The following is a 27,162-nucleotide window of genomic DNA, read 5'->3' as shown; positions in this document are numbered from 1 at the left end:
GGAGCATCACAATGAGCTCATCATACATTTAAAATTACACGCAGTGTCCTCTATACTGTAACAAAATACTGTATATACCTTTGACAGTGCATACAGTTGGGACTTTATCTAACCTGAATATTTATGAAATATAATGAAAGTCTCCGGCTAAAAATAACAGCTTTAGCCACAGTAAAAAGAAGCTACACTTGAGTTTTAGCATAGATATGATATACTGTAGTTTCTAACGGGTTATTTAAATCTAACTTCAAGTGTGCAAAACCACTACATATCTGGGTTGATGTATCTCTTGTTGTCTAGAAAAATTTAGTCAAAATAAGGTTTTCATGACCTTGCTAGGTTTTTAATTTGCAAGGTAAGTTTCAAAGTACAATATGTGAGTGTATCTCTGAGTTAAGATTTAGCAATGGGTTTGATCTGAGAATTTTTGTTGGCAAATGCCTGATCTTAAAAGAATAAGATTAGTACCCAACACAAAAAATAAAACAAATCCTGTTCTGGACATAAAACTTTACATCAACTTCTAAATACATTGTTTTGATTTCAAACCCAGCTGTTCGTTTTATGTTTCGGCACATAAGAGGAAAAGTAGATACTTGAGGGACTCTCTATCACAAAGCCAAACAGCCTTGATCATCTCATCACTCTAAGGCGAAATTATATGCATGTTTTTAGACAGATGGGATGCTCAGTAAAACCTGAGTATGCAGAGAAATTCCTGCTCAGCTAAAGTTCAAAATAAAACTTTTTTTTTTGCAAAAGTGGTAACTACTGCCCCACTCTACAGAACAGCTAACTACAGCTAACTAACAAGCTAGTGTAAAATTACACACTATTAGTTTTAAAACAAACTGCATGCAGTTAGCAGTTTTTACATGTTTAAATATTTTTAATAATGTCTCATGTTGTTGTGATAAATTTGCCTTTAGGGTTAACATTTTGAATTAATAACCTGAAGCAAGTTTGATTTCTGAACCTCAATTTCAGTCATTAAAAGTATCTAAAGTTTATATTCCAAAACTTGAGACTTGCCCCTCAAGACTCAGACTTTACTTGAAGAAAAATAGCTTGTGAACATCTCTGCAAATGACACATAGATGTTCATTCAACTGTGACTATATGACTGCCTAGTGGCTTCGTTAACCACACCCTCACAGGAATGACAAAGACTGATATTCTAAGACAAACACCTTCACGGTGTTGTCCTGAAACCCCTTCAAACCCTGTGGTCTCAGGTTTCCTATCTTTTATGTGTTTTTCTTTTGGTAACGACTACTCCTCCCTTGATTCACAGGCAGCTATAGTAAGAAGATCACAGTTTTTTTTGTCCACTGTGACTATTGATGGCTGCAGGCCATGTCTGAGTCAGAGATGGATGGACTGCTGGAATGCTATGAGGAGGAACAAGGACTCTGCTCTGTTTTGTCTGCTGAGAGACAGTGATCCAACGCTGCAGCTGCAGCAGGAGCAGTAGGGGCTTAGCCTTCCACAGAAAAAGGGGACAAACTACAACACTGCACATTGAGGTTTTAAACAGAATCATGGGAATGATATGCTTCTTTTTTTACTCCTGTTGTGGGATGATCATGGTTTCTCTCCCCTCATCTTCTTCACATTAGCTCCCATTTGATTCCTGCAACCCAGCCCCCCACCTAAATTTAAAGGTGGGGGGCTTCTCATCTTCCCTTCTTCAAGGCAGTGATCACACACGCAGGAAGAACAATAACTGGGGACTTTATTCCCAAGCACGTCCCACAGAGCGATGCCCTCAGGTATGGAACTCTATCACTCTGCAGAAAAATAGGTGAACCAGCCCATTTACACTTTGTGGGACAATAACAATGGTGCCAGATCCTTTCAGAGATAAGATATCCAGCCTGGAGGAAACCATAATACAGGTGACATGGTGGCTTGAGGAATTTGGGAAGGATGGAGATTTTAGATAAGAAAATAAAAGACCATGTTTTTATTTTGCTTTGATGGAACATACTAGTGTTACCCTGCAACCTCGGATGGCTGAGGGTAATGTAGCAGATGATCTTCCCTCAACGTGTGGTGCTGTGATATAGAAAAGACGAGACACACACATTGAGCTCCTTTTACCTTCAACAGGAAGATTTATTCTTCTGGTTGTGCTCAATCTTTTCTTGGTCACTAACGCGTCAGCGCCCCTAGCGGCCATGTGTAGAATTGCACTAACTAACTGAAATAACACTACAGAACTTATTACGATGAGAAATTAAAGATACAAAATGAAAAATTATGTTGGGGTGCCTATTTTCTTACTTCTTGGTTTTGTTTACTAACAACATGTTTTTCACCCTCTACACTAGCAACCTAATTAAGAGTGGGACAACACAGCATTTCAGGCTTGAACTTGTTTAGTCTATCAAACTATTGGAGTTACCATGAAATTAAAACATCCTGTACCTCCATATGTTAATTTTTGTAAGTGCTGATGAGTCTCCTCTGTGATTAGTGTCACCACAAACGACAACAAGGAGTTGTGGTTGCATGAATGCTAAAGGAGCTTAAATAATCAAGTATGGTTTTGCTCTTGGAGTTCCAAAATGTTCCTACATGGATGCTATTTATTATTATTATTTATTATAAGGATACAAAACATCTCTGAACTAAAACTGAGCTCATGTGTCAAAGTAGAGATTTTCTTTTGCAGTTGGTGGTTGACTCAAACATAAAGCTAAGCCCTTCCTTCTCACACCTTTAAAACCAGCTGAGGAACACTCAGCACATTTTTCATAGATAACAAGTGATGCATTATTCAGCTCACTCTAGTTGATCTTGTCTGCTATGAAACTCTGCTTTATAGACATATGAGCTACGTTACGCACACATTCCTGCCTTTTCCAGCATTGATGGATGCTGAATAAAGAGTAGCTGAGGACTCATGAATCACACCTCCATGGAACAATCCTCAACAAAGCGCTGCATGGATGAAAGGAGCTCTTTTCTTTTCAAACGCTCGCCAAAGCAGCATGGTAATGAGAGTACTGAGGACATCAGATCGTAAACATGCCACAATATGCTTGTTAAATGTGACTACTGAATTACATCAGAGCTAAGGATCTCTGATGCAAATGTCCTGCTCCTAGTTTCCTTACTTCATGTTGACATTTAAGGACACTTTTGTGTTGATGTGCCCAGCTTTAATCTGTAACCATCAGAAAGAGATGGTGACTGAATGCATGGTCTTCAATGAAGGGGCTGCTTAGATAATCTAGCTGGGTCATGAGTTTATTGGCCTCAAATTGTTAGTCCCTCTGTGAATATTGTTCTATAGTTTTCAGTAGTTTCTAATGTGGGAAAAGCTAAGCTTTCAAATGTCTGCCTTGGAGCATAAGGATTTTTAAATAGCCTTACACTGTCTACCGGTGAGGAGGTTGGTAGACAATAAAATATAGCAAGAAAAATGGGTTAGGGGAAAATGAATGCTTGCATGTATGATCGCTGAATTATTAGGTTGATTTGCAAATCATCCACTTTTTTCAAATGTCATCACTTTACAACCACAGATTTTAATGCACAGTATTTTATTAGGCTTTTATATGGTAGACCGACAGAATTAGCCCATACTTGTAAAGTAAAATATGCATACATGCAATTAATTTGCATGACTTTTATTTATCAGGTTTAATATTATATAATATAGTCCTATTTGTGTTTTTTCTGATAAACTATGTTAATAAAAACAAAATTTTCTCCTATTTGATTCGTAAACAAATGTTACACAGTATAATTTGGTTTGTGAAGCTACTTAACTGGTTAATCATCAAAACATTTAATTCTTCTGTTTATAGTCAATTTTGGTGGAGCTTGATTAAAATGTTTTATTAAGTTAACTGCAGGATTGGTAATTAATCTCAATCGCATTTTTATCAATCCCTACGTCGACAAAATAAGCAACATTTTCCATTCAAAAACTTTTTGCTGCTAAATTATTGAATAAGCACAACAAGAAAAATATGTACTGTTTTTAATCTGTTATTTAGGTTTTTCAAATATCAGATTGATGCATAGTGGTATTATACCCATTCAGATTTTGACCTTTTGATGTTGTTTGCAAATGCTTCCTATGGACGTACCAGAAACATGTGAATACAAAGGTTCCAGCCAGAACCTTTTTTTTTTTAAAAAGTGATTGTGTCACAATCTTTTATTAATTAATTAAAATTAAGTCATTAAGACCTAATTTTATCATTAAGAAGTGCCATCATCCAAGTAGGACCACAATCAGCCCATATGTACAGTATATGAGGAGGGAAAGCTCAAAAAGGATGTAGTGCTTATTTTGCATAATCTCTTTTCTGTGTGCCAGATGATTCAGAGTCTGCTTCTTCGCTACGCCGACTTATTGAGTCTGATGATCAAAGGGTAAACAAGGGACAGGTTGCGAACAGAGACAAGTTTTTTTTTTGTTTGTTTTCCCAGAGTTCAATCGAGTCACTTAGGTGCTGCTTACCCTTGCAGCTTGGGCTCAATTGATATTATGATTTATTTTCTAATGAGCAGAGCTGCCCTCCCCTTTTGCCACACAATGCCTTGATTGAATCTGGCATTCCATTAGCATGTTAAAGAGGCTCCAGCTTCATCTTTGAGCCGCTGACTGACAGTGGATATCATCTCTCTAATTGCTGCATGTAGTGGACCTTGCGCCTGCCAGAGAGACGCACATGGAGTTAGAGAGATCTTTGTATATTTCAACTGGGAATATTTCTATTTCGATGGTTTTCTTCAAAGAGTACCAAGAACCCATAGCTCAGCCCAAACAGCAGCAGCGTTTCATAACATGTACAAAGATGCAGCACAAGCCAATTATGTCGCAGGAATGTTAAGTGGCTGCGTGCTGTAAGGACGTGACATTGTACCTGACATATTTATGTGGACGTCCTGTTCAAATCTCGCCCCATGTCCTTTCCTCTTTATGAACTCGCTCACTCCAATTCTTCCACGTTAACTTCCTCATCCCCTGCATCACTGAGCACATCTCCTCCTCTTCCTCCAGCAGTCTTGCTGCTGCCTCCCTCTCTTTCTCTGCAGTAAATGGTAACTGAACAAATAGAAGGGTGGAGGAAAGCTACAGAAAAGATGGTTATCCTAACTCCACATGCAGTGCATCCCAAATTAACAGATTCCCCGCCCTTTCTCCTTTGCTCTGCTGTGACATAAAAGATACGAATGCAATCGCACAACATTAGCAGCGCATGCAGCAGTTTAACATCAGAAGACTCCACAGCAGTGCTCTGGTGAGCACATCTGCACAGTGTTTTCATTGAAGACATGTGAATGAGGATGTAAGGAAAACCACAACATATTATTTAGCTGAAGGAACCTAAGCAGCGAGAGAAGACGCATATGTTTCAAGAGCAAACAGATGTCCAGAATCTGTGCATCACTGCCAGAGCTCAACCTCAATATTGTCAACATGAAACTTCTAATTTAGTATTCATCGGGACGCCGTTTTAACATGAGACAGATGGGAAGCGCATTATGTTACAGCATCAGTTTTAAATAGGCTGTATAGATTTACTGGTTACATAATTAATGTGGCAGGTTAATGCTTTCAGGTTTTACTGTCAAGCAGCAGAGCTTAATCCATCTCTACTGGCTGTGATCTGAACTTTGGTTATGCAAACAAAGGCAGGAATTGTGTTCTCACCACTGCAAGTTTTTGCGGATACGTATTATTATAAGACTTTTATTTGATCACATAAAAAATATGTTTACCCTACACTGGTGTGAGTTTAGTTCACTGAATGTTTTTCTTTCTTACCTACAGCACTGATGTTATTTTTTTTCCATCTCCTTTTATGTTTAAAAAAGTGCCCAAGTTGTTAGTCTTAGAAAATATTAAAAGCATCCTGTGGGAGTTTCTTTTGTAAATATAATTCAATGCATTCAGTAAGTTAAAGATAGTTCTTTTTTCCTCGGAAAGCCTTTTATGAATACTTCCAGAACAAGGTATTTCTTCTGTTGTTGCTTTTTTGTTACTCCTGAATATTTCAGATCAAACACATTTTATTAACAGACAAAGAGTAAATACATTAAGCAGTTTTTAAATCATGATTTAATTTATTAAAGCATAATTTAACATAAGCGCTATGTATTATTTTGGTATTATTTAAAATTGACTTTTTTATGCTCCGTATTATGTTAGAAGCATATCTGGAGTGTTGCTTTGATTTCTTCATGCATGTTTGAGAAAAAACTCGCTCCCACAAGCTTTCCACAAAGCTCCCCCTGGAGGAGACTCCAGCTGAACATTTAGTTTGTGATCTTATTAAGCTTCAGTGCACTTGAGTTGGGCAGCAATTCCACCTCTGAATGACTAAGCATAAACAAAATAAAGGTTTTTTAGAGGTCTGGTCAAAGTATGGATGTATGTCTAATTTAGTTGATATTGATTGCTTTGTAACCTTAGCAAATCATTTAGCAACTCCATGTTGCTCGTACTGATGTTAAAATTAGCTTGATCTGAAACTTTTAAGTCAGAAAAACATTTAAAAAAAAAAAAAAACAGAAGATTCTATAAGTTTTCACAGTACTATAAGTTGAATGAAAGCGAGATCATTCTTCCTTCAGGTCTGGCAGCTGCAGGTGAGATTTAAGATTTAGGTGTAATTACAATCCCACAGAAGCCCTAAAAAAAAAACATCTCCTGTCTTCCAGTGATTCAGGAATAGGGTCCACAGCAGGAGAAGACAAATGTTATAATTTGGAAAAGTGACATGTTGTATAATGCCGTGTTTCTATCTTTGATAACATTTTGTCACAAGCCTGATTATCTATATGGTTCACACCAGTCTCTCTTGCTACTGGTGAAGATAGTAAAATGTTTGCTCCGTGCTCTGCACTACACCGCATCAGCTGATAGGCTTTTTTGTTTGTTTGTTTGGATAGATAGGATAGGAGAGGGGCGGTTGGGGGATGTGGGGTGGAATTCATTGAATCTAAAGATAAGATAAACTTTTATTGTACTTGGACGATTATAGTTGACTGTTATAGAAGAAGCAGCACAGCCGACAGCTTTGGCAACCCTGTTAGGCTGCACAGAATACAGAAGAGACTGTGGCTTAAGCTGACCAGCAAGAACCAGGCAGAAGTCTGTCCTGTAGGTAACAGCATGGGTTATACGCAGCTGCAAACACACATGCAGCATTTACACCTGCAAGTAAAATACTGCTGTGGTTTTATATTAGACTGTCTCTATAGCAAAGTACAGTATCTGAACTGCACTATAACCACAGATGACAAAGCAATGGGTCCGCTTAATATATTTAGCTTGATGCTGTGGTGATTATCTGAGTTCAAATGTGCAGTGGCAGAGATGGCATCACCACCAACTGGTCACTACAACAGCTGGTTACCATGGTAAGTGTGGATGGAGGCTGTTTAGGTAACATTGCTAAACAAGTTGTCACACTGATACCTTGAACAATTTTGAATCAAAATATGTCACAGGGCCAGATACTATTTCATGGATATTCTCCTGAGAAGAAAAATTGTTTTTTAATTGTGTTTATTTCAATACATGCAAAATATTAATAAGTATCTCATACTGTTTCGCTCTATTGATCTAATTATTTCTCATTAGACCAGTAAAAGGATTCCACTGAACCACCATCTTTCATTTCATCCTGTCCTATACTGTCAAATAAATGTTCCTTGATTAGCAGGAAACTGAATATTAGCTGCACAAACCTGATTGTAATGTTATTCAGTTATACATGTATGTTTTTTTTTCTTTTTGAATTGGAGAAATCTGTATTCTAACATTTCTTTTAGGAAGGTCACCTCACTGGTATACTGGTTCCTTCTTTCTTTTGTCTCATCATCTAAGAACTGCAACACAAATGTGTATGTGTGCAAGTGAGTAAATCTTTGGGTGTGCAGGCGTGTGGCCGTGTGTTTATCTGTGCAGTGTGACTAGAAAGTAACTTGTAGTGTTTTATTTTCAGTTTAATTTTATTTTACTTTATATCCATTTTTGGAGCCTGACAAGGGACTAGTATAGCAAATAAAATAGTAACATAACATTATTATTATTGTAATTATTATTATTATTATTATTATTATTATTAATTATTATATTAAAATACTGTTTTATGACATAATCCCAAATCAGTACAACACATGCAGGACATCTAAATACTGTATGTTGCACTTTGGACATTTGCATATCCATATTATCCTTAAAGGTGTCCTATGAACCTACCATCAATTTTCATACTCGCAGAACATTTCGCTAGAGTTACAATCGACAAGCAATACAATTAGTGTCTGAATAACGTCTGTAGAGTTTTTTTTTAATTTTATTCCACCTGAATAGTACACATATAAAACACTAGTTTCAGCACAAACGAACAACTTCTTGATTCTCAGAAAGAAAAACCAAACCATAAGTGTATTTGACAGACAAACATGCTTTTCAGATCGTAATGATCTCCTTTGCTCTCTCTTGTGCTTCTCTGGAATTAGCAGCACAGAGCATGTTGACACACGCTGTTAGTCAGATTGATGAGTTTGTTTGAGCTGTGCAGGGCTGCAGTGCTTTATACGGTGACTGACTACATTAGCCGCTTGCTACTAATCCAAGAGTTAATGACTTTCCTCTGCAATGTTGTTTCAATGCAAAATGTTTTATTCAAGTGCCCGCTGGATCTGATCGTAAGTGTTGCGATGCATCACTGTTACTTTTCCCCTTGCTCAAACACTCCATCCAAATCAATGTAGTCAGGTTTGAAGAGGTAGTTTATCACCACCAATTAACCTCACAGTATCACAGCCTCTCTCAGGTGTCATGAACCAAGAACATTACACCAATAAGCCTTCAGTGTCAGTAAATATGTAGACTGTTCTTTAAGCCAAGGAACAACCTGAAAGCAAATGCTTTCAGACAGGTGCACCCCATTACAGGCACTTAAACATTTAAATTTTTCAAAATAAACATGGAAAACAAAAACATTTTCTAAGGAAAGACGATTTTAAATTATTTTAGGTAGGTTTACTTGTGTTCTGTACACCTGGACCAAAATATTAAAGCATATATACTGCATTAATTTCATGAATGTCTAAACTCATGGAAGTGGCTTATGAAGACAGACTAAGACTGAGCTTAAATACTTGAGCTCAGTTTTTAAGTTGGATTAAATTTATATCAAAATGAACTAAAGTTGTACTTAAAATGAAACTGGATTAAATTTCAATCGGAATTGAAGACACTTAAATTTCAATTGTATTTAAGCTAGCAGAACTGCCTTTTAACAGGACAGTCTTTAGCCGCATAGTTAATTATGGAACGTTTTGATTGTTTCTTTAAAGCAGAGCAAAATTCTATGTCTTTGTATCTAAACTTCACAAAACCTAAGGCAGCATAGCAGAAATTAGCTTACATTATTGCCATATAAGCATAACGCTGTTTGCATACTTGCATGTCTGAAATGAGTGTGAAGCCACTAACATGTGTTGCAGACAGGATGTGCTGCTGGTATGCCAGCTGGAGCTTTAAATGCAGACAGATGTGACGCTACAGTGATGGCGACAACAAACTATTACATAGCCTTTGCTGCTAGCGCCCTGCATGCTGCAAACCTCCTATGCCCAACCCCTTTATAGCCTGCCATCATAACCTCAGACTGCGGCAGCGCAGCGCATTGAGACAGAAAATACAGTGACGTTTTACTGACCTAAAGAGAGGGGGTTATTGAAAGGGACGCTTTTAAGGAGAGATGGAGAAAGTGAGTCAGGCTCGGAGGACAGTAGAGCACCGGGAAATAGAAAAGATATTCAAAGGTCGACATGCAGAAATGGTGAAAAGTGGAAAACATAAACAGCCCCACTGAGGACTTACGATTTGTGAACGTCTTAGAAAAAGTGCAGAGTGAAGAGAAAAAAAGAGGGAGAGAGAGGAATAGAAAGAGAGAGAGGATGCTTGATTGTACCATAAAGTGTCTCACCTTGTTCTGCACCATGCACACACACAGCACCCCGGCTGTCAGGCAGCCTCTCTGTCTTTTTCCATCAGGCCGGCTGGGAAAAATGCATCATTCATGAGCAAAAACTTTACTTATTTAGCTGTGTCATCTCCTATACGCTGTCAATAACTGTTTCTTCACTGGGACTCTGGCAGCAGGATGACTGAATGCAGACCGCACATTCATCCAAAAGACAGCTCCGGTGGGGACATACCTGGTTTACATCAGGATGTCCTGAGCAGTATCAGAACCACAGAAACAAGGTATCTGTTAATGAGCAATGAAATGAAGTCAAATATATCAAAACCTAGATGTAGTTTTACAAAATTAAGCCGATTCAAATGAGGATTTAAATTTGAACATTTCCTTAACACATAGCCTTAAGAGGAAAACTACAGCTAGACTGTGCAGTATGAAGGTGTAATTATCTAGAAACCAACATGTGCTGCCCCAGCAGCCTTTTTGTCCAGCCTGTCCTCTTCCCTGAGTGCATGCTGCATCACAGCCCGCTGTGAGGCTGCCTGCTGTGAAGGTCACCCTCCCTGTAGCTATGGATTACAGACGCAGAGTAAGGCAGAATATGACACTGCCCTCAAGGGGAGGTCTGAAGCTGGAGGCGACAGAGAAAGTCCTCGTCGACCAACCAGGACCAGAAAGTACTGCAAATGTAAATATGCCTTTCACCAAATGACTAAGACTAAAGCCTGAAAACAGATTAAAACTGAACAAAATCCAAAACCATTATCATGGCGACCATGGTTGACTCCGTGTAGATTCAAAGTTGACGGTCGTTTAAGCTAAAAACTGCCTTTTCTTCATGACTTTTGAATAGTTGCAAAAACATTGCTGATTGAACTGAGGTTTCATTTTTTGCTCATATGTCTGTGCCAAGCTAGAAAAACTTTTAAGAATAATTATAAAATAACATCGATTCTGAAAAAGTAATGAACTCTCCAGAGTGTTAGTACACCGCTAAAAGTAATCATCTGCCATGACAGCATAAAGAGGGAAATAAAATTGTCAAGACTACAGTGAAAATAACAGATTTCGTTTAGCCATGACTGCAAGCTATTCATCCATTAATCCATCCATCTTCTAAGTCCACTATGTCTTTACGAGGTCACAGGAGAATTGGTTCTTCTAATGATGATCAATAGGTGCAAAATTATTGTAAAATGAAATTATTACAATAAATTATTTTGCAATCATTTTATTGCAAAATAATAATTTATTTTGCAATAAAATGATTGCAAAATACGATGCATTTTCTTTGCAGGGTGAGTTTTTTTTTTTTTTTCCTCTGATGCATCAACACAGGCTGAGCTTTTAAATGTCCATTTCCGTTTTGATGTTTTTCTCTAGTTTACAGTCTATCAGCTGGCTGCATGTGGAGGACCACACATCAACACCGGGACAAGGAGAGAGAGAAGCTTTCTTCACCTCCACTCCAGGAAGTGGTGAATGTGTGCATGTCTGCACACATTCCTAAGAACAATTTAGAGTGACCAATTAGCCTGGACAGTAGGATGGAGATGGAATACCTGGAGAAAATCTATGCATGCATGCATGCAGAAAAGCTGGCATTCAGATTTTGTTGCAAGGCAGTGGTGCTACTAACCTCACCACTGTGCACCCCTAGTTGTTGTTTTTGTATAAGCATAAAAACTTAATGTAAATGAAAAAGCATGTTTTCTATAACAAAATGTCTTTTTAATGATTTTGCAAGATAAGAGCTCATTTCACATAAATTAAATGATATGCAAACTGCAGTGCAGCTTTTAGATTTTTATGACCACACAAAAGTCTCAGGCACCAGAGGGTCAATTCTTTCAACAATAAATGTTGCTTTTTCCTCAATTAAAAGCTGTCTGAGAGCCTCAGTAATTCTGTAAAACAATCCAATATAAGTCTGTATTCTTTTGGGTTTTTTTTTTTTTTTTTTTTTTTGAGTGAGACAGAAACTAATAGTTATTGGTTCTTTTTAGTATTCTACCATTGTTCCGAGGTCTATGAGATTGAAAAGCATGCCCTTTCAAACAACCATGAACAAAATTTGTCAGATCTTGTCATTTCCTGCCACGACTCTCCCTGCTGTGACTTTAATTTGTTCCGTCTTCAGTAAGACTTAACTGGATAGTTGATGCACCTTAGATGGAATCTAAGCAAAAAAGAAAAAAAAAATCATCCCTTTGAAAAAATGAAACACAAAGGGAGGGTAAAGGAGGCTCAGATCAATTGGATGCAGTGGACTTTGGTGTGGTACCTTTCCAATACTTATTTACTCCAGGTAAAAACTGGTGTGAGAAATCATCTCTTTTATTCAGAAATGCATCAAATTAGTGATGCCTCAGCTTCTCATTTTCTTCAAACGAGACCGACCCCTTTCTCTACTGATCACTGGTAAGGACACATAGCCTGTTACAACCTGTCCCAAAGCACTGTTGCTGGATGTAAAATTAAATAAGCACGCATTGTAAAAACTTTTGTGACCTTGTGAGTATTTATGATTTTTGTTTTACAAGACGTTCTGTCATCTGACATGAGTACTCACTTTCTCTCATCTTCTTGTTATTCTCCTACATGGCTTGGGGTAAACTGAGAACAGGACTTCTCATTGCTTAATTTTAGCAACAGCTTTCTTCTTTCCATTCTTCCATAAAGATCTGATTTGCAGAGTAGACAACTAAGTTCATTTCATTGACATAGGCTCATGCCTGAGTTGTAGATCTCTGCAGCTGCTGCAGAGTTACCACTGGGCTTTTTTCACTTGCTAGGCCTGTCACTTTTGGTGGACAGCCATATCATGGTAGATCTCCATCCATCCATCCATCTTCTTCCGCTTATCCAGGGTCGGGTCGCGGGGGTAGCAGCTTCAGAAGGGAGGCCCAGACTTCCCTCTCCCCAGCCACTTGCTCCATACTATTCCAATTTGTAGATAATGAGTGAATCAGGAATCAAATGCTCTAAGCTCAGTATGTTGGTTGGTTTCTGCCCTACTTATCTGTTGTGTTCTTTGGGTTAGATGATGCTATTTGTTCTTTGATATTCTCTGAGTCCTTCACAGAACAGGTCAATTTGTGCCAAGATTTCATTACACTCAAATACACTATTTACCAATTTGATGTCTTCTGAAGCTGGCTAGTTACACTGGATTTTATCCAGAAGTAGAAGAGTAATGAGTTGTGAATATATATGCAAACTACACTTATGATAATTTATTTGTAAAAAGAAAAAGGAAATTATCTATAATTTTTCTTCCCTTATGCCATTAGGTCATGCTCTGTGCAGGTTTATTACATGAAATCCAAGTAAAGTGCAACATAATTTGTAACATGACAATATAAAATACTTTTGCAAAAAACAAGGAAGGTTTTTCTTATCTCCTATGTTTGAAGAAAAGGAAAACTGTAGATATTAGCTCTGTGAAATGCTTTGTGCTTTGTGAGTTTTTTGGGATTTAAATTGTTCAAAAAGAAAACGCAAATCTTGATGCAGACCAAGCTGAACAAAACTAAATGACCATTGGTGCCCAAGCTTTTGCATCATATCATATGTGTTCATATCTGAGCATTTATGCTCATGTAATTCTCTAGTGAGCATTTAAGAGAAGGGAGGAGAACCCTGGCCTGTAAGCAGAGGACACAGGGACACCAATGAAAGCTAAAGAACACAAGCTGTCTCCCAGCAGGCTAATCCTCTAATGAAGATTTGTGGCAGTGGCTGGCTGGTGATTATTGGCCCAGCACAGGCACAAAAACCATCTTCAGAGCAACACTAAATGAACAAGCTCTCACATTTATACAAGCCGTCACAGGATAAACGAGAACATTTTGGGTGGGAAGCAAAAAAGTCGGCATTTTCCAGTTTGGACTGGAGAATATGCTGCGATGCTCCCTGGCTGCTCTTGATGAACAAAATGCAGAACAAGACTAAACATTAACGAGCATTATTCAAATGTCAGCAATTCGGCAAGAAGTCTGTCATGTCTGGGCTGTTAGTCTTGTTTCAACAGGGCAACTTCTCTATCCTGACTATGCTAATTTTATGGAAATAGTTGGTCTTGAACCTTCTCCTCTGACTCCTGTTTGTTGCACTCCATCGGTGCTCCTTTGAACTCTGTTAACGCTGTCTGAGCTTAGGAGGTGGAGGAGAGCCAAGTGTCAAGTTCATATTTGAGCATGCAAACATTTAATATTCTATAAAAGTGAGTTTATTAGATAGGAAGAGATGTGGACACACATTAAAAAATAATCAAACTGTCTATGATAAAACATTGCTTTGGAAAGTGCAGATAAAAAAAGAGAAGGATAAGCAAATGACCTCAGGTACCTCATCACCCCTGCGTCCCTTACAGCCTTCTAATCCACACCTATGGCATTTCAACCATCCCTCCTCCCCCATCTTCTCTCCCTCCCTTCAGGCAGTGGCAACGGAGGCGTGATGCAAGTCCTGGCAGAGCTCCTTCCACCCCTGCTCAGCCCCCACCTCCTCCCTTGCTCCTGCTAACTGAGGGGTAAGGCCACTTATTCAGGGGAGGACTTGTTTGGAGACAGGTGTGCATACCAGACGCCTGTGTTAAGCCCTGTGCCACACGGATCCTATAACTACGAGCAAGCAAAAGGCTTCCCCGGCTCCCGTCCAACACCGAACAAAGAGATTCCTTTAGCTGAAGCTGAAGGTATACCGTGACTACAATCACTGGGCAAAACACCATAGACAACTGGTCACCTTTGCATCAGCAGACTTTTACTGCATCCCAGCAGCCGAACATGCGCTTTATTAATCTGTTTCTGAAGAATTAGTTGGAGGCGAGAGGGTGCCAGGGGTGGAGATCGGAGCTATTTTAAGTTGTTCATGTAACATCAAGGATTAAAGGCAAGCTTAGGGATTCTTAGAATAAAAAAAACAAACCTTGGACTATTTAGTTAATTTGTTGAGTCTGGCAGTGAAACTGAAGTAAAAGTGGAGCCACTTTGACATATGAGATCACAGAGTCAAGAGATGTCCTTGTGGCTACAAATTAAGACAGCATGATAGGATGACATTCCTCACTGGGTTTCAGATATGCTGCTCATATTTTCACTTTTCATGAGTCAGATGATGCAAAGAAGCCACAGTTTAAAGCATGCTCATAAAACATAATTGGCTATAGCCTGCAGCCTCATTGTAACCATAATATTACCAGGCAAACTCATTTGTAAATATTTCCCCTCTTTTGAGTCCCTATCCACCTACACGATTCACTCCAGCCTCATTCTATCACTGCTTCCCAATAACGTTCTCCTACACTTGTGTTGCCCCTCTCCACCCCCCCCCTGAATTGACCTTGCAGCAACTCAAGGAGAATTGATTTTTCTTTCGGTCTTTGTGTGAAACCCTATCTCAGTCCCCTGAGCTGGATGGAGCTAGTTTTCTTTCATGATGACACTGTGCACTCCATTTTACCCTCTGCCTATTTTGCTGTCTCTGGTACCACCCTCCCCCCGCACCCCATTTGCTCATCTCAACTTCCTTCATGAAGCCAAACAAACAGAGCAAGGATGTTTAATGTGGCACCTATCACTGCCAAGCATCAGCTCTGCTCAACTGTTTTACATTGAGATCCAGTTTGGGAGAGAATTAATCATTGGGCCTTCTCCTGCTATTATATTAACAACTTAAGTATTTCATTATGATTTTTTGGAAAAAAGAAAAACATGGTGGTGTCTGTTACCAAAGTGTGTGTGTATATATATATATATATATATATATATATATATATATATATATATATATATGTTTGTGTTTTTTTAACATCAAATTAGATTAAATCTTTCCTGTTAGAATTACCGAATTACAGAATTTTTTTAACTTCTCAATAAGAAAGTAATGAAAATATTACAATATAACCCTAATGTTAGACAGAGCGGGGGACAAATTATGTTGTTTTTTACAGTATATGTAAATATCTAACTTGAACTGCTTGATTACTTGAACAAAAGCCAAAGCAAAATCAAAAATAAGCACATGATGATGCATAAATAAATTAATCAAATCAAACCAACCAACCACATTTGTTATCTCCTGGACAGCAAACTTTTAGATAATTCCTCTGACTATTTTTATTCTGAGGGTTTTTGCAAAGAAGGGTATTTTTTGTTTGCAATTAAGAATGTGCACCTGAGAGAAGATTGTCTAGTCGGGACGACTGGCAGAATTCCCTATGAGCTGACACTGATGTCTGACATTTGGGCTGCAAGAGCCGGTTTGTTGCTCTTTTTTTTATTTTTATTCAGGCAGGTGTGCAGTCATGGCGTGGAGTTGACCACATACGCTGCTGCTGCTACTGTCCCTGGGATGCTTCCGCCTCCACGAGCAGCTCTCCTTTTTATTTAGTTTTGTTCTGGAGACACACCCTGATATAAAACGCTAGTGCACTCCTTTTATGTCACAGGTGTTTAAAAGATGGAAAGCAGGATAGTAAAAGTAGAAGGGTGCCACAAAGAATGCTATAAATAAACAGAAAAAAGCTCCGGAGAGAGAAGATGCTGAACGTGTAAAAATTGGCAACCTTTTCGAAAAAGTGACTGCGCACTTCGTAACGTAAAGTAAGAACAGTGAAAAGAAAATAAGACAAGAGGCAAGATTGATTTTGCAATCAAGTCAATGAATTGTGTGGCATTTTGCCATATAACATAATGTTGCCTAATTTAAATATTTTTATAATGCGACGCCTCATAACTGCCTCAGTCAGAAGAAAGATACAGCACAGAGCAGCCATGAGCCCTCAGGTTCAGAGGGGACAGTTATGGTTATTCACTGAGTGAACATTATTGTAAGTAATATAGTAAAGATTTGGTGTAAAACTGCTTTTTATGAAAGGTGGCCTGATGATTCAGTTTATTAAAGTGACCAGAATTTTAATATGTGATTTAGTGACATGAGGCAAAGAAGATATTCTTGCGTATTCTGACAATCACACTGCAATAAACAAAGTTGCGGAGACCAGTAGACGGCTCAGGCATATGTTACTGTTTCAGTGTTGGCCATGTTTCTCAAAAACGTCTCTTATGCAGAGAGAAAAAAAGATAATAAGGTCATTAGAAAGCTATACTGGAAATAACAAACGTGCAGAGACCAGCTTTTGTTCATTCTTAAGATATCTATGAACACTAATTTGCTTGATATTTGATATTGCAGAAAAGGACATTCTGATGTAAAGAATAGTATTGAAGATTTGCCCTTTAAGGTTTTAATTTGTGAATTCAGTTGTGATGGAACCATATTGTGGCTAACAAAAGAGAGCTTACAGTGTGAAAAGAAATAACAATCTTCATATGTTTTTTTTATATTTATATTTATATTTACGCTTTTATATAATTTTTATGGTTTGAAAATCTCCAAACACTTATTTGAGCAATATGTAGATTCCGATATTGTTGAAAAGGATGTGCGATTAAGATTCCTATTTATGATGTGCATTCATGTTGAAATAAATATACAAAGAACTGAAAATGTTTCAGACTCAATTACAAAGTTTTACAGAACCCTGCGCTAATTTAATAATAATTCTTTTTAACTGAAGTGGGAAGGTCAAACGCTTTAAACTCCAAGGCTGAAAATGAGATGCAACATAACTGCTGTAAGTCATAAAGTATTGTGATAGAACGTGCTAGCTAGTGTTGCAAAGAAGTCTGTAAAGGCAGAAAGAGGTTTTGGTATTTTTCCAGGCTGTGCTGAAAGAATTCATGCAACTCGCTCTGAGGAACATTTACAAGGCAAAGTTACAAGGTTATGAAGAGTACAGAACAAGTGTCTGATCTACTGATGTGGTTGAGAACGTTGGTTTTATTTGAAGCAACAGTGCATCCTCCTCGACACCAGACAGACCTGGCAAACAAAGCTCATCATAAGCTGCAGGGTATGTTATCTGATATGACTGCTATTATCTTAACTACAGACATTTGGAGGTCAGACTTTTGCCTAATGTCAATGCTTAGTCTCGCAGTACAGTTAATTGAACAGTCTGGAAATGAACTCAGTTTTATTTCCCTGCGGTAAAAGATTATGTTCACCAGGTATTTTTGTTGCTGTTATTGGCTTTGGTTTGTTTAACTAAAAACAGAGCAGTGCTCTATTCCCACACAGCTGTAGGGGCATCAAGTATTTAATTGTCATCTATTTACAATAAAAATTACTCTATAAAACACCAGTGAACTGCCGTTTCAACCAAAATGTACTTGGCTTCTCACTATTAAACCATTCTGAATCTTTTGCAAACTTTATCGCCCAGGTGTCATGCGTAACTAGTGAATGCAATACTGTAACACCATAATCGCGTTCAGTTGCTTTAAGGAACAGCACTGGGGGTTGCTGAGTACATGGCATGTTTTATTCAAGTTTTTGCAGGCACCAAAAGCACCCTGCACATTTAATGTTAGGCGTTTTAAGAAATCAAGTTCTCCAGTGTCCCCTTGGCTTTGCCTTTAGTAAATGGTCTTTGACAGAGGACACTGCAGAAAGGGTGATGGAGCTGTTGGAGCCAGAGGAACCTCCACCTCCCTCTTCTCTGCAGTGTTACACACACCAAGGGGCCACACACACGCACAGATGCTCTAACAGACACAATGGGTTACCTTCCCACCAGTCCAATAACAGGCCTATTCATTAAAGTCCCTTACAGACAGTATTGACAGCCTGCTGACACATAGTCACTCCAGCATAAACAAATGGAGGAATAGCTAGGAGCAAAGGCGGGATGGGAGGAGGGAAAAAGACCTGTTATAATGGCTTTTTGACCGAGGAAAAAAATCTCTGTGAGCATTTAGTGAGTGAGCCACACAGAAACGGGGGTTGGGGGTTACTTCGTCCAGAACACAAACACGTATTATAGTTCTCCCTGAGGCTTACTGGAGTTCTCCCTCCATTGTTTAACGTGTGAAACTATCATGTTAGGTCACAACTAATACGTGTAACTTATTTTAAGGGGGCGGTATTATGCAAAATCAACATTTTGAAGGTTTATATCATCTTATAATGCTACTCCCTTATCAAAAACATACCTGGAGTGTTGGCTTGATTCTTTTATACATCTTTGAGAAATTTTTTAAGCTTCTATGGCAGCCGTTCAACTGTGCAAAATGCTTTGGTGGACCAAGTGCTGCCTTCTGGTTGCAGTTCCCAAACTTCTGAGCTTCTGCCTCACAAAGCAGCCCCCCCCTCATTATTCATGCTATTTCTCAGTGAAATGCTGACAAAAATGTTGTCAAAGGATTAAGAGCAATGCCATGATTCAAAAAGTGCATTTCCATTATGTCATATTTGTATACTGGATTTTATAATGACTTAAGGTAACATGCTATTATGGCATAATTTTGGCCTGGAAAATACATAATACTTCCCCATTTAAAAACAACTACTTGAAGCAATGTTTTCATTCAGGGCCTTATGGGTAATGGATCCATGGAGACTGCAGTTGCAGAAATTGGCTGATTTTTAACTCGATCAGTCCAGACCAATGATTAAGCAGGCCATAACTCAAAAATTCCTTCTTTTTCTGGTTGATGAATGCACCATCGTACAAATTGAATCCTAATTTATACTCCTTAGTCATCCTTCCAAATGCAAAGCGTGAGGTATTTTCTGTCAATTGTACCCCGACTTTCTACGGACATCTGCCGAGGGTTTTGCAACCACATTGGCTGGTGCATCAGCGGGGACAATAATATTCTGTAATAGACATGCCAAAGAGGAGGAGAAGAAAAACCAAAACAGGTTTATTTTAAATACATACAGTAATGAGACTGATTGTCTTTTTGGTTATCAAAAATTTTAATTAAGTTATTTATAATTTATTCATCCAAAGGTTTGTTGCTTTGGAACCTATTTTTATCTTTGAAAACAATGAATCTGCTCATTTAGGAAGGAAATACAAACATGATTTTGTCAGAGTACATCTTCAATAATAAGTTTACTTCTGCATCAAACAGGAGCAAAAGGTAAGCAATGATATTTTGTGCATGTTTACATTTTAACCATGATTTTAAAAATCTAGCTCACATCAGGAAATAAAAATTTTTCTGACTGGAAGTAATTTTTTGAAGAGACTCAGCCAGAGCCCCAACTTGAATCTGATAGAAATTCTACAGATGAAGCTAAATATTAATGTGATGGCAAGAAAGCTTTCCAACCTCTAATACAGATAAAACATAAAAATATCTGTGGACACACGTATAAAGCTCGTGAAAACAACTTTAAATCTATATCTACCACAGATATGAACATTTGACGAGTTAACTTTAGATTTTTTAGTCTTGCTAAACTGAAAGACATAAAGTGACTGATATGCTGTGGCATCTTTATTTCCATCTTCAATAAACCTCTTGAAAGTATAAATGTTCTGTATATATGTAGCGCTTTAGCAGAGACGGACAGAGTGGGGGTTAAAACTGGCAACAGAACACATTCCTACCTTGGCTTAGTGCTAGCTTCAGCGTGTATTCATCATGTTTGCATTTTTTGTTTCATTTTAAATTTATACCACACTTCATGCATACCAAATGTCTGGCTAAAACTACTTTGTCCTTTTAGTCCAAAAAAGTGAACATGTGACAAAAATGGGGGGAAAAAAAACTCAAAAAACTGCAGACTTTCTAAGAGACACTTTTTTCAGTGGTGGAGAGGTGGAAAAAAATAGGTAAATTGCAGAAGCAACAGCTATGCATGCAGGTCAGCACAGAGGCAGACTTCATGAAGACAGATTAGGGCTGGTGGGCACACAAACACAAAGACAAAGAGACAGATAGACTGGAAAGCCCTGAACTCAGAGTCTGATTCAAACAGACAAGACAGATGAGACAGGGAAAAAACATTCAAACATGAACTGATCTCGACATGGTGGAGGTGTGCCCCCAGTCCCCACCCACAAAACAAGAAAAAAAAAACACAATGTGAAGAGGTTTTAAATTGAATTTGTGAGGGAGAATATTGTTAGACAGCTTTATGATAGCACATCTGGTGCCAGTGGAATGACATAACGGAGAGAGAGATGTTTTAACCAAAAGTTAGTGTTATACCATAACCTCCCATATGGCATTTATCTTTTCTGTTTTCTAAGAGAGCATGTCAGCTCATCTCATTTCTCCAAACCTTTTAATACACAAAAAAACTCTACAACGGAAGCTGCCGAACTTGCTGCAGAGTGAATGTCAACCAGTTGGCTAAGCTCATCAGATAGCCGCTGATGTTATCTGCATCTGCACTGTCGTCACCGTCAGAGCTGCTACAAGCCTCTGCCAGGTCCTAAGAACTACTGCAGTGCTCGTCAACCACAGTCACAGTGTAAGTGTAGAACCTTGATGGTCACGTTTTTTTGCTCAAGGTCAAAAAAACGGAGGGCAAAAAAGGTTGATGGCCAGAGTTGGTGAAGCATGCAGTTTATTCAGGCATATTCACATCGTCCAGGGCTCACACACAAATGTCTCAGTATTCTTTTGTTACAAAGCGTACATGCCATTTATCTTGAAAAATGTTATCATACCTTACAAGGTGGATATCAATGAGCCCAATTAGGAAATTTTCTGACTGGAACTGGAAATCAACTTGTAGCAGAAAAGTAAAGGTCATTGCAATGACATTATCCTTTCTTGGCAGAGAAGAACCAGAAATGCCAAATAACTCACCAAGGCATTATGAAAAAGCATGTTTCCCCTGTGCAGATTTCTTCTGTATTTGTTAATTTGTAGCAGTATTTATAATCCAAGTTATAAAAAAAAACTGTTAATATCAAACTAACAAATGCAACAGGAATAAACAGGATAGATTTTTCAAATTATGATTTAATTTAGTGAGAAAAGAAAAACTTCCCAGAACATCATGCCAAAGGATCTCGTTTAGATTTAGGTCCAGGCTTTGACTAGACCTCTACAAAACTTTTCTTGAACAATTCAGATGTGCTTCAGATCATCATGCTTCTGCATAAATTTAAGGTAAGCTGGATATTCTCCTACAGGATGTAATTGTAGAGACCAGAGTTTGTTTTTCACCAATCATCCTATAGCAAATTATCCCTAAGATACAAAGCATTTCTGATCATCAGACTGTTGGTGTGATGACCTTTTCTGAAATGTGTGTTAATTTTACACCACATGAACACCTTCTAAAAAGATCCAGTTCTGTCTCAATACACATTTTTTCCACATGTTTTGGGAAACATCCACCCATCTCAAATTTATGCCATTTATAAAATTTGACATGGGTGTTTGAGTTCTTAGCTAATTATGATTTTGGTGTTTTACCACTGATGTGTTTGCCAAGTCTTACTACTTCTTACTGTTAAATCCTGAAAGGTGACTTTGACCAAATCCAGTGAGATGTTCAATGCTTCAGATGTTGTCCTCGATGATCGATTTGCACCTGGAGCAATTTTGGTAGGCCAGGATTGTCTTTATGTTTCTCTGGAATCCAAAGACTTGCAAATGGTTCTTCTTGGATGATATTTTTTTTAATCTGTTTTTTAGATTGGGGAATTATGTGTTGCTTTATGAAAACCTTTTGCCTGTTTCATATCTTCAGGCAGGTTCATTCAAATTATGTTCTTGATCATAAATTCTTTTTTCACATTTGGACTTTGAAAAAGTTTTTTCCTTAATAATTGACATAATAATTTAAAATGTGCATTTTGCATTTACTCTGGTTTACTGTACCAGAACTTCACTTCAAAAGACCATATCTACCTCTTTAATCAGCAGACGCTTTGGTTTGCGATTAGACATGAAGTTAAAGTGTTTTGCAATAATTTACAGGATTATAATTTAAATGAGGTCAATATGCTGTAAAAAAAAATCTGCAGTGAAAGCAACATAGCCTGAGTGTGTTTCTGCAAAGGGCCTCAATGCAAAGATAAATTCCACATTTTATTACTTTTGCCTAGACTCCTTAACAGTTAAAACTGACAGCGTAATAACTACCTTAAGCTAAAACCATTAAAGTGGCGTAGCTGTGCTGCCGTTAACACGTCCAGGTCGAATAACATTTACTGCAGTTGCTACCACCTGCAACCCAAACAAGACAGTACTCGTCTAATTGCCAAGTCAAAATATTCACTTTTGACCAGCTGCAAAAAAAGGAAGAAATTCAGGGTGCAATTCGGTAAAACCCAACTCTTTTTATATATATATATTTCATAGTTTTCGCTAACTCTCCATGCACGCTCTTCAACATGCATACTTCTGCCAGCACTCACAGCCGAGAGTCTACACGAATCCCTATAATCATTAAAGATGTCTGCATGAAAAACATGCCTGCCGGGTGGGCAGAGAAGCGGAGCGGTGCCTGAATCAGCCCAGGCATGCGTTAAAACAAAGTGGCCTCTCCTTCAGAGCACATAGCAACACAGAGAAACACACACACACACACACACACGCACGTTCGCAATGTTGAGTCCCCCTCTCAGAACTCCCCCCCCAAACACACACAGTCTCATAGAAACGGCCAAACACAAATGAGAATACTCTCGGACACCTATATCCATCATATTTAAACAGTAGCTGGACTCATCCTCTGTATGAATGCACACAGAAGTCCCTCCTTCAAGAATGGCCAGTATGAGAGCAGCATACTAAAGAAGAAACTGTTAGCAGGCTGACTCAAGGCAAAGCAACAGTGCAAGATTAACTGCAAACTAACATGTCCTGCATGCTGGAGACTGGCTCATTCCCTGTAAATGGTCGCATTAGTCTTTTTTCAAGAAGCTGTGTTATCTCAAGAGATGAAATGCCCCCACATGGTCCTCTCTATTTGCATAAATTTCCATCCCTTATCAGTAAGTTTGACCGAAAGCATCCCTGTCAGCTCTCTTCCTCTGGCACCACACACACAGGAATGGTTGAGTCTGGTCATGTGACCAAACAGCTCCAAAACACTTTGACCTTCACTGTCATCACTCACACCTGCCTCAGTAATGGCACACTAATTACGCACGCTGACCATGACTTTAAAGGATTTATCCAGGCGCAGCAGACGGAGCAGAACATGGCATTAATCAGGAGCTGCTGGTGGCCAAGTTTAAGTAGGGATTAGTGGCTGACCTCACCAAAAATCCCATGCACTGAAAAAAAAGAAAAAAAAAAAAAGCCAGAGACAACTCACCCAGAATCATGCTGTGTGGGTTTGTGTTGCCTTTGGTATCCTCTGGGGTTGGCAGGTGTTTCCCCCCACTTGCCCGAGTCTCTCCTGCTTTCACCGAGAGACAACAAAAATGCTCCAAAAATAAAAAATAAAAAATTCAGAGTCGTCCCCCCCCCCCTTCCACTCTCCGGAAAGAGGCAACTCAGAGAGGCAGTGCTGGATGTGGAGACAGACTGCTGCTGCTGCTACTGCTGCTGCACATGTCGTCCCTTGCGCCTGCCCTCTCCAGGTGAAAGACTGTGTGTGTGGAACAGAGAGAGCGGGCGTGCTGGCGTGGGTGTGTGTGTGTGTATATGTTAGTGCGCGAATGAGGAGGAGGGGGGGGGGGTCCAGTGTTTCTGCAGCGGTGGCTCAGGTATGCCTGAGGACAGTGTGAGGAGCAGAGGACGGTGAAGGGGAGAAAGAGAGAAGAGCGAGTGGGGTAAGGGGGTTGAGCCTAAAGTGTGACAGCCAATCACAAGGGGGAGGGCTACAGTGCCCTGATCTTCTACTCCACAGCAGCCAAGAGGAAATGCAGTGGTCTCCAGCAAACAGCTGACAAGCACTTTCCTTTCATCTGTATCATTTCACAGGAGGCTTCAAAAGAAGAAGAAAAAAACTGGGGAACGTCCTCCTTGCTATGTAAAGTCAGCACCTGCTTTGGTCTCGCACAGAAAAATACACACACACACACGCACTCTTTTCCCAGTCTCACTTTCTCTCTGCTTCTTGTTTTTGGGGCTGGGTATAACCTAAAGGCACCTTACATGCCTCTGCTCTGATTGGTGGCAGACTTGGCCAATGGGAGCGACGGCACACACTTGTCATCATGCAGAGTGGAAGTCATGAAGGAGAGACGGAGCTTGACTGAAAATGCCATCTCCCTCTCATTTTTCACATTCACCCCCCTGTAAGAGCCCAGTCTCCCACATCTGTTTACAGCACTTGCTCTCCACCTCTTCCCTCTCCTGCCCTCCCCTCTTTCTCTGTCCTTTGACTCCACACCTATGTGAACTTGTTAAAGGATTAACCTTTTATTTGTCCTTCCCTCCTTCCATCGCCTGACCCTTTCAAGCAAAGTTAGACGTTTTATCGTCTGAGCTTTTGTCAGAGGGATTGGAATTCAGACTGGGAGAGCGGTGGGGAAGAGAGGAATGGTGGGTGGGAGGGACGCCAGGCAAAAAAAAAAAAAGAAAGAAGAGATGAAATGGGAAGCGACAGAGCGGAGGAAGCAGAAAAAGGAGGGGGAGAGATTAAACTAAACACAAACTGACAGAGGGATGAAGAGACGTGGAGAGACAAGAAGAGACGACCAGAAGGAAACGCAGACAAAGAGAGAGGAAAGCTGTCAGACCCAGGAGAGAATTAAACAGGACCTCAGCAAGGCAGTCACTAATTGAAGAGGAGATTCACAGACAGTTGTTTTATGGTCCAATTCCACCACACTAAGAAGCCACTCAGAAAAATGTCTGCTGTCATGTTCCCGGACTGCTCTCTCCTTCCAGTTTCCCCTTTATGAAGGAGAAATCATAGGACAGCTTGGGAGAGACGTTTTCTAAAATCACAGCCCCGACGTTACAGAGTAGCTCGGTGCGTTAGAGAAGGCTTAACAAAACTGTCAAAAAAACTAATCCCCTTGGGCAGGCCTGCTTGCAAACACAACAGATGTAACCACGTGAGCCTGGGGCGACAGCAGAAAGCTGTCTGATGTTCATGGAGTCTCCCCTCATCCTGCTTTCTCTTTTTGCTTTTTTATTTTCTAACTGTATTCTCCCACTTCAATTCTCCCACTCTCAGGCTCAGGCTGTGAGTCAAAGGATGTTGGAGTGAATACTAAGGAGATGGGCTGACACCTCCAGTACCTCTCTGCGAAGGAGCTCCGCTGCATACCTCCATGGTACCTTGGAAATGTCTTCGTATCCCTTGAACTTTAGTGTGCTTTGTTTTAATTATACGAGATATACAGTAGACTGGAAGAAATGTATGATGTATGATTTTTTAACTTTTGTCAAATAGACTTTAGGAAATTATGCCATTCAGTATATTTTACTTTGATACCCCAAGATCAATATAGTGCAATTAATTGCACTATTGAAGTCACTTTATCACCAAATTAGAAAATTCTAATTCAATTCAAATTAAAAAATGCTTTATTGGTCCCAAAGGGAAATTAAATAATGAAATGATGTCAGATTTATACAGACTTTTTCGATCCTCAAAGGGTTCTCAAAGTCGCTTTACAATAAAACCAGTCATTTCCATTCATACACTGATGATCGATTGTAAGCTACTGGATTGTAACCACAGCTGGCCAGCCTGCCACAGGTTTCTGCCATCGGCCCTTCTGATCAAAACTAGCAGACAAGGTGGGTCAAGTCTCTTTCCCAAGGACACAACAGAGGTGTATGGAGTGGGAATTGAATTGTCCACCTGCAGGGTAAACTCCTACCGCCATCTCCACCATCGCGCCCGAAAAGGAAAAAGTCCACCTGTAGTTTAATTTCAGCATCATTCCAGCTGTTCTGTGTGTATCTCAGAAGTTTGATGCAGTGAATTAGAGAACAAAAAACCTTAAAAGATCATCTACTTTGGTCGTTTGTTTTTGGTATGAGTGAAGAAATTTCTGGAAATTTTTGATGAAGGAGAAATTCTAAAATTGTTTTTTGAGAAACTCTTATTGTCTAATATTAGCCAGGTGGGGCCGTTGGTAGCACATTTCCCTTTAAGCCAGAAGGTACTAGGTTTGAATCAAGGCCTGGGGTATTTCTACATGGATATTTTATGTTCTTCCAATAGTCAAGAAACATTATTGTTAGTTGTCTGCGTGTTAAAAGGCCGTCCGTTCGTTTAGCACTACATTACCCATGATGCACCTGCTAATTTTGTAGTTCCAATTTCACATAGCTGAGCAAGTTGTTTTCTGTGCTTCTGTGTGGCTCGGTGGCATAAAAATAGCATCCACGGATAGCATCCACCATCAATCCTTCCTTAATCCCGTGTGGATGAAACCTGTGTGCGTTTTTAT

At 39.2% G+C, this 27,162-nt stretch overlaps 1 protein-coding gene across 1 annotated transcript in view; it reads right to left on the bottom strand.

The window, feature by feature from the left end:
- The window catches only part of LOC102224412 (zinc finger protein 385A-like), a 71,789-nt gene extending 46,991 nt beyond the window's left edge, over positions 1–24,798 (bottom strand). The window contains exon 1 of the mRNA XM_014469643.2: positions 24,120–24,798. Within this exon, the coding sequence (XP_014325129.1) occupies positions 24,120–24,129 (10 nt within the window). The 5' untranslated portion in view covers positions 24,130–24,798. The remainder of the gene's footprint in view (positions 1–24,119) is intronic.
- Positions 24,799–27,162: the final 2,364 nt, after the last annotated feature.

This window comes from Xiphophorus maculatus, chromosome 1 (assembly GCF_002775205.1).
Source record: "Xiphophorus maculatus strain JP 163 A chromosome 1, X_maculatus-5.0-male, whole genome shotgun sequence".
NCBI lineage: Eukaryota > Metazoa > Chordata > Actinopteri > Cyprinodontiformes > Poeciliidae > Xiphophorus > Xiphophorus maculatus.
The sequence above is the reverse complement of the archived record's forward strand: the minus strand, read 5'-3'. Positions and strand labels throughout refer to the sequence as shown.